The sequence below is a fragment of the Typopeltis vanoorti genome, chromosome 20, assembly GCF_054136105.1.
Source record: "Typopeltis vanoorti isolate ZY-2024b chromosome 20, IOZ_Tvanoo_1.0, whole genome shotgun sequence".
In the NCBI taxonomy this organism is placed as follows: domain Eukaryota; kingdom Metazoa; phylum Arthropoda; class Arachnida; order Uropygi; family Thelyphonidae; genus Typopeltis; species Typopeltis vanoorti.
The window spans coordinates 28057129-28075998 of NC_143568.1; the positions used below are offsets into that span (position 1 = coordinate 28057129).

Below are 18870 nucleotides of genomic sequence, written 5' to 3' on the forward strand. Positions count from 1 at the left end.
GAACCAAAGTAACTGCAAATTGAACTTATTTAAGAAAGAGTTGATATTGTACCAAATCAGTTCATGTACTGTTTGTTTTTTGTATCTTATACATAGATTATTGGAACATCTGATTAAAATGTTACATTTGAAATGCATGTTGGAAAGATGTGACATGATTAGTACATCTTTCCTAATCATGCAGTGTTGTCATAGTATTCTGTTCACTCTTTGAGTTTATATATCAGAAAAGTCATGTTGATGATGGAAAGAAAATAAAGAACTAAGTAATCGCTTTTATGTATTAGAATTTATATATGGTAAAATATCATAATAATAAATATGTTACACAAGTTTATGTTTTTCCTTCTGTATCTTACCTTATCATCATAGTTCCTTAGACAAAATTTTTGAAAACTAATTATTTATTAATTAGCTAATTATTATAAATTATTTAAGAGAAAATGCTTATTTTTATGTACATTTTCAGGAAATTCTCAGAGTGCAGTGCAAGAGGATTCATTAGGACTTCCTACTGTTTATGATCGTCGTTATAAGATAAACTTTTCACCTTTAACAGGAGATATAAAAGAACTGATGATGCGAGGATATTTATTCAAAGATGAAGATAGTCCAAACAGTTTATCTCAAGACAGAATTTTAGAATTTCGCTATATTCTCTTATTATATCTGGACTTCCTACAGAAGCAAAACTTTGTTAAACTTCATAACTTACGTAAAGCCCAAGCAGATCTACCCATTAGTGCTTACCGCAATCAGATAATCACTGCTGTCAATCAGCATCAAGTTATTGTAGTGGCTGGAGATACTGGTTGTGGAAAATCGACCCAAGTGCCACAGTATTTATTGGCTGCAGGTTTTGAAAGCATAGTATGTACCCAGCCTCGTAGAATTGCATGCATCTCTCTTTGCAAACGGGTTGCTCATGAAACGTTGAATGAATTTGGTTCTGAGGTTGGCTATCAAATACGTTTTGAAAAAAGCAAGACTCAACATACAAAAATACTTTTTCTTACTGAAGGCTTATTGTTGAGACAGATATCATCAGAACCTTTGTTATCTAATTATAAAGTCATCATTTTGGATGAAGTGCATGAAAGACACTTACCTTGCGATTTTCTCTTGGGCATCATGAAATGTTTGATTCATCAACGATCTGATCTGAAAGTTATTTTAATGTCTGCAACCATAAATATTGAGTTGTTTGCTGATTATTTTAATCATTGTCCAGTCATTCAGGTAAAGGGATTTGTTCAATCCAAACTTTTTTATTTTATAATACAAATGTTGAAAAAGTTTCCCAGTGCTTTTAAAATTCATAATATCTGGTTAGTGAGATATACCGTATTTTTCGGATGATAAGACTCACCCCAAATTTATGAGACGATTTTTAGAAAAAAATGTTTTATTATATAAAGATATTTACAAATTCTTACTTAATTTTTATTTATTGTTACAATAATTTGTATTAGCAATATTCAGTTCATCTTCACTCTCGGTACTATCACTCATCTCGTTAATGTCACCGTTCGTATTACTTTCGTCTGAACTATTGTTGTCGCTCCCTTCAAAAACTGCGTCATCTTCGGTACCATCCATCGCATTACTTATCCCGCATTTCTTAAATGACTTTATAATTGTCTCTTCTTTCACAGCTTCCCATGAATTTTTCACCCAGCTACATACTTCTGAAATTGTTGACCGTTTCATACGTCCTGTTGCTGTAACATCGTGATTTGGCTTTGCCATCCATTTGTTCTCTACTCTTCCCACATAAAATTTTTGAATGGTTTATTAATAGATCCATCCAAGGGTTGTAATTGACTTGTAAGGCCTCCAGGAATGACAGCTAAATCAGTATTCATTTCTTTTTAGAAGCTTCTTGGTTGATTCTGTTTTATATGCTCTGAATTGCTCCCAAATTAACATTGCAGGCTTTTTAAACGCACCTGGACGTTTTGCCCATATCTTTTGTATCCATAATTTCATTCCTGTTTTGTCCATCCAGCCTTTATCTTGAACATGGATAATAATGCCACGAGGAATTTCATCTCTTGCTAACGTTTTTCTCTTGAAGATTAACATGGGGTAGTTTTGTTCCGTCCGTGCAACAAGTTAAAACTACAGTGTAGTGAGTTTTTTCATGACCTGTTTTGATCACTATTGATTTGGTGCCTTTTGAATCTACTGTCCGATTTGTAGGAACATCAAAAGTTAGAGGCACTTCATCCATGTTTGCAATTTGATTAAGCTCAAAGTTAAATTTCCTTCTCACTGATTATGACAAATCTATGGAATTCTATAATTTTAGCTTCATAGTCAGCTGTCATTTTTTGGGCTAGAGCAGTTTTTGTATGCATGCATAACCTGTGTCTTTTCATAAATCTAAAGCACCAAGACGGTTATCCGGTAAAATCTAAAATTCCATTAGCAGTTGCCCATCGTTTTGCTTCAAAAATTATCATTTTCATAGAAACAGATATTCCCATGTTTCGATGATTTGTTACCCAATTTTTCATTTGTACTTCTAATTCTGGCCATTTTTCTAGGTGCAAACGGAATGTTTTCTTGTATTTACATAGCAGTTTTAATTGTTCCTCTTGTTTTTTCCACTCACGAACCATTTTTTCTGTTGGTGGTGTACTAAAATGTCTTTCTGCTGCTCTGTTTCCATATTGTTTTGCATAATTTATCACATTTAATTTATAACTCACGTTATATGAAAGTCTTTTTTTGTTTTACACTCATTTTTTCTAATTTTAAGATAAAATTTTAACGACTTATAAAAAATTCAAATGAACCGTACAAAAGTGCATATGTTTACACACTAATGACTATCGACGCTTTAAATCGGTGATTCACCCACATGCAACAAGATAACTTAGGTACCTACCTTCAGTGGTGTACTTACTCATTTTATTAACATATTGCGCCAGTAATTGAACTTCACTAACAGCTTCGGTACAGTGTAAAGATTCATATTTTAATGTTACCTTCGGACCATAAGACGCACCCCAATTTTCAGTCGATTTTTTCTATGTAAAAAGGTGCGTCTTATGGTCCAAAAAATACAGTACATATCACTCTAGCAATACAGATATTTTATAATGATTAGATTTATAGCTATGGAAACAATTTTGAATTTTCCAAGGTCTTCACTACAGTGCTATCACTACTCATAAAAGTACCAGTACAACTACTAACAATGAAAAATATGATCTCAAAATCAAGAATGATTTTTAAGGTTACTACATAGTAGCACACATTGATTCTCCTGCTGTATCTATTTGTATTCTGCAGATATAGCAGAAGAGAATAATAAGAAATTCATCCAAATATGCTGTTAAGGTCTAGTTTTTATCTAGACATGCAGAATCCTTTCAATAATTTGAATAAGTGGCTCGTTGTTGTGTCATATGGTCCTTTAATCCATGGACTTCGTCTGAAAATCTAGACATAAGCAGAAGAATTCATTATAAAATATTAATATCAGAAACACTTAAGTTTAATATTTTTATTGTAAAATTATAATTATGGCTGTTGTCCTAACCCTCCTCAAGATGAAATTACCAGAATTTGTATTCCATATATAAAGGGAACCTTCTAAAAAAAATAGGAAGATTACTTCAACAGAATAATGTACAAGTTGCTTTCTGTCCAGTTCGCAAACTTAATACATTCCTTATCTCACCAAAAGACAAATATCCTCCTTTATCTTATCCTGTAGTTTATAGATTCCCCTGCTCTTGTGGCTTATGTTATTATAGACAAACTGGTTGATCTGCAGAAATTCGTCTGGAAGGACATCAGGAATACATTTTGCTTAGTGAACCCAACAAATCTGGTTTAGCAAACCACACTTTATCTACAAAACACAGAATTCAGTGGAACAAAACGTAAGTGGTACACAAAAGTTACTTTCTTCTAGAAAGACTACAAAGAAAGCTGCAAAGCACACACTCACAACCCGAATCTGAACAAAAACGATTGTCTAAAATTTTCTGTTTTTGGAAAGTTATATTAAGCAATACTCACCGTTCATGTGTTCCATAATTGTGATTAAATTTTGTTTATAATTAAAAAATAATTAACTAAATCAATTTATTGTAATTTGTTTTGAATATCTATTAATGCAGATGGAGCTATTCTCCTGCAGCCGATATTGCACATAATATCAAATGCTTCCAATTAAATTGTTATTTTTTTTGAGTTTTCCTATAACTGTATTGGAAATGGCTGTGAAACTTAGCTGAAAATTTTATAATAAAAATATTAAACATGTTTCTGGTATTAATATTTTATAATGAGTCCATGGACTTGTTGACTGTAGCATCATTTCCACCATTTGTTCCTTTCTTCAGTGATTCTCTTCATTTCTTCTTGTTCCTGAATCTTCACAATAGTTGTTTGATGAAGATCATTCTTGGTTTCTTTCCCTCATTCTTTTACCCAGGATTTTCCATTCTATTATTGTATTGTGGAAATTGTTATGCCTTAGTAGGTGTCCTATCCATTTGAGTCACATCTTCTTTATGGCTCTGAATATACTTCTTTCTTCTCCAACTTCTTTGAGAACTTTAAATTAAAGATACCAAGAAATTATATACTTGGTTTAATCCTTTATCCAATTGTAAGCAAACAAAGTTTACAGCTGAAGTATTTTCAGGACTGAGGCAACTCGTATCCCATAATGCAAAGCACATCTCCTTGCAGACATGTATAATGCTATGCATTATGAGAAGGGTCACTATTCAGACTGGGTCTGGTTCCCACTCTTCAGTGGGAACCAGACCCAGAGGTGATAAGGTTGAAGTAACGCAGAAGTCATATTTTCAACTATATTCTGCTATTTAAGCAATACAGCTTCTAAAATCCACAAAATATTGCAGACTAATCACACATGTGCAGACCTTCTCCTGTACTAGTTGGGTTTTCATCTTCCCCTGTTTGAAGACAATGATTATAAAGGTCCAAAAGCTGAGACAGTTCTATTAAAAAAAGTAAAATTTGGTATAAAGAAATCTTTAATCTCTTTTGCCGTGAAGTTCCACAGTTGAGTACTGACAACAGTATTTCGATTCATAACTTGAAGTTCCAAGGGTACTCTAACAGGAGTGATCTTACTTGTAGAATTGCATATTGCCGCCTTCCAGTCAATACCGTGAAATAGAGGTACTTTAACATTGGAGATCTAATCTGTGACATCTGTTACCAATTGGAAACAGTAGAACATGCATTCTACGGCTGCCCTCTTGCCCTCCGTATTTGGAACAGATTATGTAATGTGTTGAGTATTCCATTACTTACAAGAGAACAGATTATTTTTTTGCAATACCCACCACCTGTCAGCAGTGGGAAGAGAATTTTGATTTTTAATAATTAATGAATTAAAATACCATTTATGGAAGGTTAGAAACATGGATTTGAAAACAAGCAATATAACATTCAAATGCTTTATAATATCGTATTGTGGAAATTTTATTGTTCAGGCAGATGATTTTTGTATTTAGAAAGAAGCATTCTAGGAGATACCAAATTTATCCCTAGATGGTGTAGACCACCCACATTATGTAATATTCACCAGCGGGATTTTAAAATTATGTTTATTCTTGTTATGAGAGGTTTTTTAAATAGTTCCATCCTCTTAATTCAATGTGGTCTTATAGTCAATTGCAGGGATGACTGGAGAGCAGTCCAGTCAGAGAAGGCCAACTCAAGGCAGTTAACTCAGATGGGGCTAATCGCCTAGGTATCAGTCATCTTTGCATTTTAGTTTCAATTGGTATTTTGGTGGTTCATCTATATGAGATTGGTGAAAAAGGAAAACTGATAACCTTTGGCTATATGATGATATAAAAGAGCTGAGACCTTTTCTCTCTCTCTCTCTCTCATGCTATCTATCTGTCTTTTTTATAAGAGAGCAAGGTGCAAGAGAGCTCCACCTCTATATAACTACTCTAGGCCTATGATTAGCAACCCTTTACTTTTTCATCTTAATAAAGGTCAAAACCGGTCTGAGTAGTGACCCTTCTCATAATGCATAGCATTATACATGTCTGCAAGGATATGTGCTTTGCATTATGGGATACTAAGTCAAGTGATGTGAAAGCTTAGCTTCCTTATACGAGTTGCCCCAGTCCTGAAAATAGTTCAGGCACAAACTTGTTTGTTTACACTTGGATAAAGGATTAAACCAAGTATATAATTTCTCGGTATCTTTAATTTATAGTATAACCAAGTGCAAAAACTTCCAACTTCTTTGAGAACTTTGTCATTGCTTTTATTTTTTATCAACTAGCTTTCATTAATCGCACCACGTCTTGAAAGACTAGGTATTTCTGATCTTGTTTAAGGAGTATCCACGTTTCTGATGCATAAAATGCAACTGGCCACACAAAGGTCTTTACTAGTCTTTTTTTTTTATTTCAGTATCAATTTGCTTTGATGTGAGTATGTGATATTTATTGTAAAATGCTTTTTTTGTCTGTGCAATTCTCGATCTCACCTCTTTTGTGCAATGTGCATCTTCTGTGATCAGTTGTCTCAAGTATTGAAAGGAAGTTACTTGTTTAATTGGTTTTTCTTCTATTCTGATGTTCATAGTATGGGTTTTCTTTCCTATTATCATTGCTTTTGTTTTTGTGAAGTTTATTCGCATCCCATATTCAGATATTATTTATTCCTTTCAGCATTTTCTCCAGTCACTTAGAGCAACCTGCTATTGTTGCTTGGCTATCTGCAAATTGAATAACATTTACTCTTTTGCCATTTATCACAATTCCATATTCTTTATTTAAAACTTCCCTTATCGTTTTGTCTTCAACAATGTTAAAAAGGATTGGGAAGAATAGCATCCTTGTCTTGCACCTCTTTCAGTTTTAGCTGGTTCTGACTATTCCTCTTGTAGAGACACTACTGCAGTTTGGTGTTTATACAGCTGTTTTATTATTTGTTCTTCTGTTCCTATCTCTCTCAGCAATGGGAAGATTTCATGGCCTGAGACCATGTCAAATATTTTTTCATAGTCTATTCCTTGTTCTATCATACGTTCACCAAACGCTTTAATGCCAGAATTTCGTCCAGGGTTCCTTGTTCTTTTTTGAAACCAAGTAGGTTTTCTTCAAGATAAGCTTCTGATTTTGATTCCAGTCAGTCTTTTATTATTTTTAGGAGTATTTTTGACATATGACTTACTAAGCTTATTGTTCTGTAATGGGTACATTCTATTGATTTAGGCTTTTTAGGAATGAGTACCATCATACAGCATAAAAAGTCTTCCAGCAATATTTCTTTTTCAAAAATAGCAGTGATCAGTTAGTATACCTTGTCTTTTACCTGTTCACTTGCTTTCTTAATTAGATCAATTGGTATTCTATCTAAGCAATGATGCCTTTGTCATTTCACTAGTTGTGAGTGCATTGTCAAATTCATCACGAGTAATTTGCATTATATTATTTGAGTTTCTTTCCTTTTCTGGCAATTGCATGAGTGGTTTTGTTTCTTTATACAGTTCTCGTACATATTCTTGCCATCTTTTCTTCTTTATATCAGGATCTGTTTTCCTATTTGTCATTTAGCACAAAAGTGGTTATACTTCTGTGTTTGTGCGCAACATTCTTTATCTTCCTGTAGGTCAGGGGTGGGGAACCTTTTTTCTTCCAAGGGCCATTTGGATATTTATAACATCATTCGTGGGCCATACAAAATTATCAACTTAAAAATTAGCCTGCTATATTTGGTCAAACATTTAATTAACTCACCTCTAATGTGATGTCTGGAACTGCTTCTCTTTGGTGAGGCGTCTGATGTTACCTGGTATTGATGATGTTGCTACTCGCAACTGCTTTTCCAGGTTTGCATTGGTCAGTCTGGAGTGCAGTTGACTCTTTGCGATGGTAAGTTTGAAAAGAATTGCTTGCAGCAGTAAGTTGTTCCGAACACAGATGCATATTTCAGTGCATGTCTCCTCAAAGTGGGAAATTCATCATTGTATTCATCATGCTTATGTAATGTTTATAGAACTCAAGCAGTAGGATGTTGTACCTAGCTTTCAGCTCATCATTGCTTTGCAGCTGAATGATTTTGTGTTGTAGGTTATCAGGCACATCAGTTGGTTCCACGTTGAATGGCGTAGCAAAGATGTTCAATTCCATTTGTTTACTTTCATACCCTTGAATCATTCATTAAATGCCTCAATTAGTTTCACACATTCAAGTGTCATAAAAGGCTTTTGTCCTTCCAGAGTGGGGAAATACCGTGTTATTCCTTCCAAGTTGCACTTTCCATACCCTTAATTTAGCTTCAAATGATTTCACATTTGAAAGCAGGGAGCTGAGAAACAGGTTGGACCCTGCAGCTTGACTTTCAACTCTGAGAGATACTTGGTAATGTCCACGATAAATGCTAGATCACACAGCCACTTGCTATCATTGAGTTTCCCTTCATCTCCATGAACTACTCGACTTCATCCCGCAGTTCATAAAACCTCATGAGCATGTTCCCGCGACTCAGCCACCGCACTTCACAGTGATAAACAAGATCACCATACTCAGACTTATGATCATTCAGTAACTCCTTAAACTGGTGGCTGTTAAACCCCTGCTTTTGACAAAATTTATGCATGACACTACTGTTGACATCACATTGTTGAGCTGCAACGACTGTGCACAGAGACTTTCTTGGTGTATGATGCAGTGGCATATAATTAAATCACTTGGATCAAGACTGCGACGATTCAGTTCTTTCTAGACAAATGCAATTAACCTTTTTTGCGAGCCAACCATGGCTAGAGCTCCATCTGTAGTAAGGCCACTTAACTTTTCAAATATTAGCTCAAGTTTTTTCATTGATAAAACAGTCTCTCAAACAAGTCCTCACCACTTGTAGTGCCACCACGCATGGCTTCCAGTGACAGCAGTTCCTCTCGTGAGTCAAACTCTGCAGTTATCCCACAAACGAAACCGTCCAGTTGAGCAGTATTTGTTATGTCCGTTGTCACATCACAAGCCAGAGAGAAAAATTTGAAATGAGACAAACTAACACTGTAAAACAATTTCACTTTGTCTGGTGCTAACAACTCTGCAGCAGCCACCATGCACTCTTTCACAAACTCTCCCTCTACACGAGGCCTCAGTTTCTTTGCGATTAGCTTGCTCACTACATAACTTGTCTGAATAATGTTATCTCTGTTACAATGAGGCCTAGTGAAAGAAGCTTGTTGTGATTCCAAACTCTGCTGAAAAGCATTGATTTTATCCAGACAAATTTGGCCTCCCAGTTCATTGAGTTTAGCATGTTTTGAGCTGTAATGACTTTCCAGATTGGCTTTTTTCATTACTGCTAATGCATTGCCACAAACTAGGCACACCGGTTTGCCTTTGACTTCAACAAAAAAAATTATCATTTGTCCATTCTCTTGGAAAGATTGACACTCTGAATCAACTTTTCTTTACTTTGTAGTTGCCTTTTGTATTATGTCACACCACCTAAGTTTTAATAACTATCCAGTGTGTGTGTGTGTGTGTGTGTGTGTGTGTGTGTGTCGCCAGCGACATGATTATTTTGTTTTGATCGCTGTTCTAATCCTGCATCTTGGATTTGAAACATATCCAACATTCTTGTAGAAAGGCTTATATGTTTGCAACACATGACTATTAAATTATTTAAGGAATTCACAACATATACTGGAATATTAATTAAAAGAAACTTTAATAAATACTTCCTATATTTCGGCAACGTCACATTACATCTTCATGGGAACATACAAATATGACACGTGTACGCAGGCACTACAAAAAGCAAATGAGGCAGAAGATAAACTATTGTTGTTCCTAAAGTCCTAATGGTGCCTCCTAGCAGGCTATATTGGGTTGTCATGGCCATTGGACTGATGTTCTCATGATGTAAGTCTCCCAAATTTGGGACAATCTCATGCACCCAAATTTGTTGAGGTTTGGAACGTTTTTTAGAGCTGATGCAGATTCTATGAATAATCTTTTGTACTTAAATTGCTGTGGTGTATTACTTTGGCTTTCTTCCAACGTATTCTGTGGTGGGTATCCAGAGCATGGTTTGCAAGATCAGAGTGGCTGTACTGGTGAAACTGGATGTAGTCTTTGTGTTCCGAAATCCTGATATTTGCTGTCCTGCCTGTTTGGCCAAAGTAGGATAGTTTACAGCTGCAAGGGACCTGGTATACCCCAGGTAGGTCTAGGGCAAGAGTCAGGAACCGGTGGCTCCAGAGCCGCATGCAGCTCTTGGCTGAACAAAGTGCGACTCTTTTATGTTGAATTAAAAGATTCATAATTAATACAAACAACTAAATATTGTTTTTTGATATGGCCTGTTTGTGGTGCTAGATACTATGCATGTGACGTGTGTTATGCATAAAATTTGTTATGCATGCCTAAGGTAACTAGTGCCACGGCAAAAATTTGAACTAATTGATCAGCTGTCCTGTCAGAAACCACGGTTTTTAGATACATACGGATTTTGACTGTCAAAATAAACATTCTGTTAGTTAACTTATATATTGTGGTACTAAACTGGTGTTTAATTTAGTGTGAGGTAATGTTATACACAAATTTATTTTTATTATGTTATTATATTGAATTTGTGTTTTTACTTGCAGGTAAATTTGTGATAATAACCCTCATAATATGAATTCAAGAAAAAGAAAAATAACTGAAGAAAACAGAGGATTCAATAAAATATAGATAGAGAAATTTGCATTTATAGAAGTACATGGAAATCCGCAATGTTTAATTTGCCATCTACGACTTCAGAATAACAAATCTAGTAATGTCGAACCATATTTTCGAGGAAAACATTTAGACTTCAGTAAAAAATATCCTGAGGGTAATAGTAGAAAAAAAGCTATTGAAGAATTTCAAAAGAAAACATTGCTTCAGCAAAGAAATTTGTGAACGTGGATGAAATTTTCATCGAATACTACTCAAGCAAGTTTTTTGTTATCCCTTGAAATAGCAAAAGCGGGAAAACCTTTTACCGATGGTGAATTTCTAAAAAATTGCAAATTGCAAAGCATAATGCCTCTGAAATTCTATTTAAGGATATGAAAAATAAGGATGAGATACGTAAAAAATTAAAGATTTACCTCTTTTGGCTAGAACTGTCAAGGAACGAATTGTAACAATTTCTGCAGAAGTTTCAAATATGCAAATTATGGATATTAATTCTGCTGATTTTATATGTATTGCAGTTGATGAATCAAATGATATTTCCAATATGGCACAATGCTGCGTGATGTTAAATATATCACCTCTTCTGGTATTCGAGAAGAACTTCTTGATCTGCTAACACTTAAGGACACACTACATGTCAAGATATTTCAGAAAACCTTCTAACAAGTTTACAGAATAAAAATATAAATATTAATAATATAGTATGCATTGCGACCGATGGCACGCCTTCTATGATTGCGAAAAATAAGGGGTTTGTTAAATTATTCTCCACTCGTATTCCACGTGGAGTTATTCCATTTCATTTCATTTCATTGCATTTTGCATCAAGAAGCTTTAGTTGCAAATTCTTTGATTATTACCACAACTAAAAAGAGTGATGGATGTTGTTGTGCCAATGATCAATTTCATCCGATTTCAGGCGTTGAATCACAGACTTTTTGACACATTTTTAGAGGAACTAGGTAATCAACATAAAGATTTAGTGACATTTACATCTGTATGATGGTTATCAACAGGAAAAGCATTAAAACGTTTTTTTCAGTGCTTAAAAGAAGTAACCACTAAAAATTATAACTAAATCATGTGGAACTTCTCAGTAATCCTGAATGGATACAAAATTTTTGTTTTTTGCTTGATATGGCAGAAGATTTTAATAAGCTAAATTTGAAGTTGCAAGGGAAGGGAAACACAGCCATACAATTACTATCGGAAGTCCTTACCTTTGAACAGAAACTAAGAGTGTTTTTCAAAGATGTTACTGAAGAAAAATTTATATATTTTGAAAATCTAAATAATTATAGATTGAATTTAAATCAAGAAAAAGTTGATTGCAAAATATTCGCTGAAATGATCACTGTAATTTTAGGTTCATTTACAAGCAGATTTCAGGATTTTCAAAAACATCAGGAGATAATGAAATTTATATTACATCTGTTAAATTGCAATTTAAAATCAATAGATATTGAAGCTTTTCCCAGAATATCAATTGCAGAACTACAAATGGAGCTTCTGGAAATTCAGAATAAAAGCATCTGGGTACAAAAACGTCAGGAAATGGTAGCAAAAATTGAAGAAAATGAGGAAACTGTGGAAGAAACACTACAGGAAATTATATTTAAATGTTAAAATTCTTTCCTGACTAATTATTCCAATGTCAGGCAACTTGATTTTTGGGGTTTTGACTCTGTTTGGTTCAATGTACAATTGCGAACAATTTTTCTCTTCGATGAATTACATTAAAATAAGTATAGAAACAAATTGACTGATAAAAGTTTGAAAGCCGAATGACTATTAAAGTGCATGACATAAAATCTGGTTTAAGTAAATTGGCTGAGAAGATGCAAAAAATAATCAAATATTTAATAAAATACATAATATTGTATTTTTGTTAGGACTAATTCTTTTTGCAATACAAATTCCAACTTTTTTGCAATATTATACTTAAACATGTTTTGTGATTATAAACTTAATCAAACTTAATGTTGTTTTATTTATTGCACATATACAAAATTTTTATGCAAACATAAAAGTGGTATTTGATATCTAGAAGTATTGAATTAAAAACAAATTTACCTAAGTTTGAACTAACTGCAACTTTGAGTCACCAGGAAAAATCGAATTGAAGTTGCAGCTCCCAAAATTTTGTTTTAATTAATTTTTTGGTGGAATGGCTCTTTGGTTCAAAAAGGTTCTCAACCCCTGGTCTAGGGGAAGTGGTTGGTCTTTGGTAGAGTGGATAAGGGATGCCAATTTTTTATATGGTTTGTAACAAGAAGGTAAGTCATATTTTTTTAAGGATTTTGGTTATTTTTTCAGAGGTGGCCCAGATATAGGGAATGGTGATAGATTTAGTGTAATCTTTATTGTGAAGGGGGGGGGGGTTGTGGTTTACTGGTTTTAATATTTTTTGGGGGTTGTAGCCATTGTCTAAGAAAGTTTTAAGGATGTGGTTTAGTTCCATAGTTATCCAATGTTCGTACCATCAACTCTCGAGGTCTTCTCGTCGGTAGCCGATGAGAAGCTAATCTGTCTGTCCCGTCATGTACTCGTATATGTCCTGTCTAGCCCGTAATGGATGTTCCTTGCTTGTCCTTCAAAATTTACATCATTATTATGATTCACTTAATATAAATTTATGTTGCTATTAAAAAAGCTCCTAGATTTTATTGAATTTTGGGTCCCGCCTGAGGTATCTGGCAGGTCCAGACTAAATGATTTCGCAGGCCTTATACAACCTGCAGTCCGGATGTTCCCCACCCCTGCTGTAGGTTATATCACTTCTTCCTAGTATCTCTATTTCTTCTATTTCCTTGCACTGTTGATTCCACCAGTTTTCTTTAGCTTTTCTGCATTCTCAGTCTACTTCATTTTTGAGTTTTTTTTATACATCATTTGTCCTGCTGTTGTGTTAATATTTTTCATTTTTGTCTTTCTTCCATTTTGCTTAATATTTTAGTAGCGATTCATGGCTTTTTTGGTTCTTGTGGTTTTATTCCTATGCGTTCTTCTGCTGCCCCATTTATTATTGTTTTAATGTCTTTCCAGAGTGTGTCAGTATTTGGAGTTCTCAGTTCTTTTTCTTATTTAAGCTTGTTCATCTGTTTGTTGGTGCAATCTCTGAATCTTTCTTTCATTTCCTTTTCTTTTAAAATTTCTAGCTTTCCTTTCTTTCTAATTTTGGGCTCTTTTGGGATTTTCCATTTTAGTTGGCTTTTCATCATTACTAGATTGTGATCAAATCCTATATCTTCTCCTGGAAAGCCATAGCTTTCTTAACTTGTTTCTGGTACCACTGTTTTACAATGATGTAGTCGATTTGAAATCTTTTTTGTTCCCCTAGACTCTTCCAAGTGTATCTTCTCATCTTGGGGGAGCTTCAAACCAGGTGTTAGCAATCATAAGGTTTTCTTATTTACAGAAGTCTATTAGTCTTTGTCTTCTTTCGTTTGTGTTCCAAGGCTTTTCCACTGATGTCAGGTGTTTCTTCTTCTCAACTGTGGCATTCCGGTCTCCCATTATCACTACATTTTCTTTTGTTTTCAGCTTTCTCGATGGTCCTTCAATTTGTTCATAGATTTCTTCCACTTTGTCTTCATTATGTCCTGATGTTGGCTTGTATGATTATGAAATCCCCTGGTTTAGCTGATAATCTTGCCATCATGCACCTTTTACCAATTACCTCTACTTCTATCAGTGCTTTGGTTGCTTGTTTATCCATTAGAAATGCTAGCCCACCCTGTCCATTTCACTGCCTGTTATGAATTACTCTGTATTCATCGCTTTGAAACTCTCCTTCATCTTTCCATCTTGTTTCACTTACTCCTATAATATATTTTTTCTCATTTCATTTTTCAAATTCTCCAGCTTTCTTGCTTGTAAGAGCGTTCATACATTCTATGTGGCTATGTTAATACAAGGATTTTGCATGCTAATGACCTGAGAGTCCTTGTCATCTCTCTCTCTCCTGCCAGGCACGATGGTTGTGGAGGTCACAGCCCCATAGTTGCCAGTTCTCACATAAATTGTAGGCATTCCTCCATGTGCGCTTTACTTGGGATTAGTAGTGAAGTGATGATGTAGAATGAGTGGAGAGTACTGTCATCTGCAGAGGTGTGGATAGGATTTGTGGTGATTGTGAGTAGGTCATTTGTGAATAGGTGAAAGGACAGAGCCTTGAAGCATTTCAGCATTGATGGTGAAGTTCAAAGAGAGAGCCATCTGCCATGACTGGAAAAGAACAGAGAGAAAGCTAGCTACATAATGACAGAGAGGGGCAGGGAGACCAGCGTATAACAATTTGTTAAGCAGGCCACGATGCCACACATTCGAAAGTTTGGGAAATCTTCACACGTCTGCTTGTATTTAGAGGCTTCACATTAGTTGCCTTAGTATCCCATAATGCAAAAAGCTTCCTTTTGAATGTATATGCTATGCATTATGGAAAGGGTCACTACCCATATCAGTTTTGACCTTTATTTTTATTTAAGAAGTTTTTTTTACTTCCTAAAACTTGTGTGGATAGCACAAGTATTGTTGTGAAGAGTGTCTTGAAAATACTTCATGTACAAACTTTGCTTACACTTGGATAAGTATTAAAACAAGAATATAATTTCCTATCAAGTATAATATACTTTATAATCAAGTGAAACAACTTCCTATATTTTCTAGTTTGGCTTTATGCCTTGATAATGTAAATGACCTGTGCGATTAGCCTAATGGCTATGCGCTTCGCAATCATATGCCTGGGAAAGGAGTGTCCTAGGTTCAATTCCTGTTGATGATGTGAGGAGCTCAAGGATCTTCCTCACCCATAGCCAAGTGAGCCGGTCTTGGGCATGGACAGCAAGGTTTTTATCCCTAGTTTATCTGGGGTTTTTCATCTCACAAGTAGGCAAACCGGCCCCGTGAACACACAAGATACATCCATAGGGTATAGTATGGCAAGGAAGGCAACGGGAAACCACCTTGCTCATAGTCATTTCCCTAGATGGTGGCATATACATATATATGTTACTGTAAAAGCCTGAAAATTGGTAAATCCTAGGTTTTACCCATAAACCCTAGCATTTACCATAGTGAGGTGGTAAAAGTCCAAAAAATGCTTGTTAACACTTTCATTTTGGGCTTTTACCAAACTATTTCAGTAAATGCCAGCATTTACCAACTCCAGTTTGTAAAAGCCCAAAATAAGCAATGAGTCTGTCTGAGCCTGTAGTCCATAGGTCCCAACATGCTCATGACTCTCTTAGCTGTTCGTGTACCTAACCACTCAGTCAAGTGCGAGTACAGACAGGTGTGAGTGGCTACAATCTATTTTATTTTAAAAAATATTTTAAAACTTGCATGTTCAAAGAATAATTAAAAATTAAAACACACACACACACACATGCTCACTTCAAAAGCACAATCACAGTTAATTATACAGTGCATAGTTGATTATAGGTTAGGTTAGGTAATCCTGTTTTAATTTTCTGTTCCATTTACACGATTTTGAGTTTTGTATGCAAGATAAATGACTGTTAGAATATTTTAAAACCTACATGTTCAAAGAATAATTAAAAATTAAAAAAAAAAACACACACATGCTGACTTAAAAAGCACAATCACAGTCAAACAAAACGGGCTTTTACCAATTGGTGTTGGTAAATGCTGGCATTTACCGAAATGGTTTGGTAAAAGCCCGAAATGGAAGCATTGAGAAGAATTTTAGACTTTTACCACCTGACTGTGGTAAATGCTAGGATTTACCAATTTTCGGGCTTTTGCAGTAACATATATATAGCTGCCCCTAAACAGCTTGAAAGGCTGTAACCACAAAACAATGTAAATAATCTAAGTAATTGTCTTGATCACCACTAGTAAACTACAAAACTTACAAAAACATAAAACCACAATAACACAGCAGTGTATTGCTGTTATATGGTGGTGTTTACAAATTTAACTGTCCAGCCCAGATACAATACCTGTTACATTGGATCTACCATTCATTCTTTAAAACCATGTTTAATTGAAAATTACTGAGATTGCAATATCCCACACCTGGGATATTGCAATCTCAGTAGCAATATCAACAAAAATCTCACTTCCAAAATATCGTTATCCTTGGAAATCAATGAGGACCTTCTCAATTTCCAAAAAATTTTTTGAAATTTTTCCAAAATTTTTCTATGCAGCTGGAGATTAATTTTAGTCATATTATATACCATATTAGTTTAAAAAAATGTTTTAATTCTAGCAGCATTAATAATGACCTAACTATTGTGAGTTATTTGTATGCAAAATAATAGCTGAGGTTACTACTATTTAGTGCTTAGAGTTCTGTGGTTCCTTTGAGTTACTACTATTTAGTGCTTAGAGTCCACATTCGATCCCTTGAGGGATCGAATGTGGGCCATCCCTATTCTTGAGATTTTTAAGCCATTGTTATTGTTGAGCTTAGAGTGGTTGATTAGAATTTCAAGAAAATAATATGCCGAATTTGAATAAAATCCATCCAGTCAGAGTAGAGAAATGACATGGTAGAACAAATCTCTTTTTGCTATGTGGAGTTTATGAAATGCACCTAAAAACAAAAAAATATAGAAATGGTAGTAGGTGCATCAGCAAAAAAAAAAAAAGTTAAAAAAGAAGCTACAATAAAATATTTTGATATATTTTAAAATATTTTTCATTTAGGTTCCGGGCAGACTGTTTCCAATTCAAGTGAAGTACTTTCCAATACCGGCTGAAGAGCAGCATTCAGAATCAGGTAGGATAAATCCTGCCCCATATGTGCGAATTATGCAACAGATTGACCACAAATATTCTTCTGATGATCGAGGAGACATGCTAATCTTCCTGAGTGGTTTGACAGAGATATCCATTATTGAAGAAGCTGCTCGTATGTATGCTCAGCAGACGCAGAAATGGATAGTACTTCCACTTCATAGCACCCTTTCTTTAAGTGAACAGGATAAGGTTTGTTTATTGTTTCATTTTTTGGCATATTTTGAACATTGAGTTTGAATTTTCCTCATTAGAGTAATTTACATTTATGATGAAATGTTACAGTGAGATGATATCTAGTTACATAGGTTTATACGCCATTTGACCTCCTTCCAACCAGCTTTTCCAGATTACTGTAATAACACTTTATAATTTCATATAGGAATCCCTCGCTTTCATCATCATCGTCATCATTGCCCATGAGGGCCAATGCCTGTTGGTATCTAATGCTTGTTTCATTTCTCTATATCTATTGGTAGATGACTCAAATCCTGTAAACTCTTTCCACAGCACTCTTTCAAATTGTCTATCTACTCTTGCCTTTCCTGTCTTCTGTTTATCCCTCAATTTACAAAGTTTTAAATAACATTTTTTCAAAGTAAAATGGTTAATAAATTGATACCACAATTTATTTAACACAGGTTACAAATTCACTTAACACATTCCATTCATGCTGGTCCAGATGAAATGTTTTGACCTTGAGGTGAGAGATAGCTTTATCACATCTCTAAATACAGTACAGTGACAGTTAAATTATGTACTGTATTTAGCAAGAATTAGTATAATTAAAGAACTACAATAGAGATAACTTTGAATAATGAAACACCCCTCTCCTCCCACAGACACTTTACTGCATGCACACAAGCAAAACAATTTTATTGCAGTGCCAAATAAAGCATATGTAATTAAATCATCATCATCATCAAATTCCTGCTATGTACCCTCAAGGGGTTTACAGGATATGACAGTACTACATGAAAAAATTACATCATTACTAACTTCCTATCTACAATTTTCCTCCAAATCATTCTGTTACTTGTCAAGACTCCAACATTATCAGATCTTATATTTCTATCATCTAAGGCACTTTCTACCGTATCAATCCACCTATATCTTGGTCTTCCTCTGGGTCGTTTTCCTGCCAACCTGGCAAAGAACACTTGTTTTGCTAATCTTTCCTCTCCCATTCTATTTAAGTGACCATACCACCTGAGATTAGCTCTGCTAACGCATTCCTGGATGCTGACAATGTCAAGTTCTTTCCTAATATCCTCATTTTTAATATGATATTGCCATTGATGCCATCTGTTCATGCCTATAATCTTTCTCAGGACTCTCATATCTGCAGTCTCTAGTCTTTGGTCAAGTGTTTTACTTCTGACCCAGCTCTCAGATCCATAAG

At 34.7% G+C, this 18870-nt stretch overlaps 1 protein-coding gene across 2 annotated transcripts in view; it reads left to right on the forward strand.

The window, feature by feature from the left end:
* LOC150095301 (putative ATP-dependent RNA helicase DHX34) overlaps window positions 1-18870 on the forward strand; it is a 152755-nt gene that overhangs the window by 16819 nt on the left and 117066 nt on the right. For both annotated transcript variants that reach the window (XR_016550042.1, XM_090409988.1), the window contains exons 4-5: window positions 470-1239; window positions 17379-17660. Coding sequence is in view for 1 of the 2 variants with exons in the window: in XM_090409988.1 (XP_090266114.1) it covers window positions 470-1239; window positions 17379-17660 (1052 nt within the window). In the remaining variant the exon portion in view is untranslated. The remainder of the gene's footprint in view (window positions 1-469; window positions 1240-17378; window positions 17661-18870) is intronic.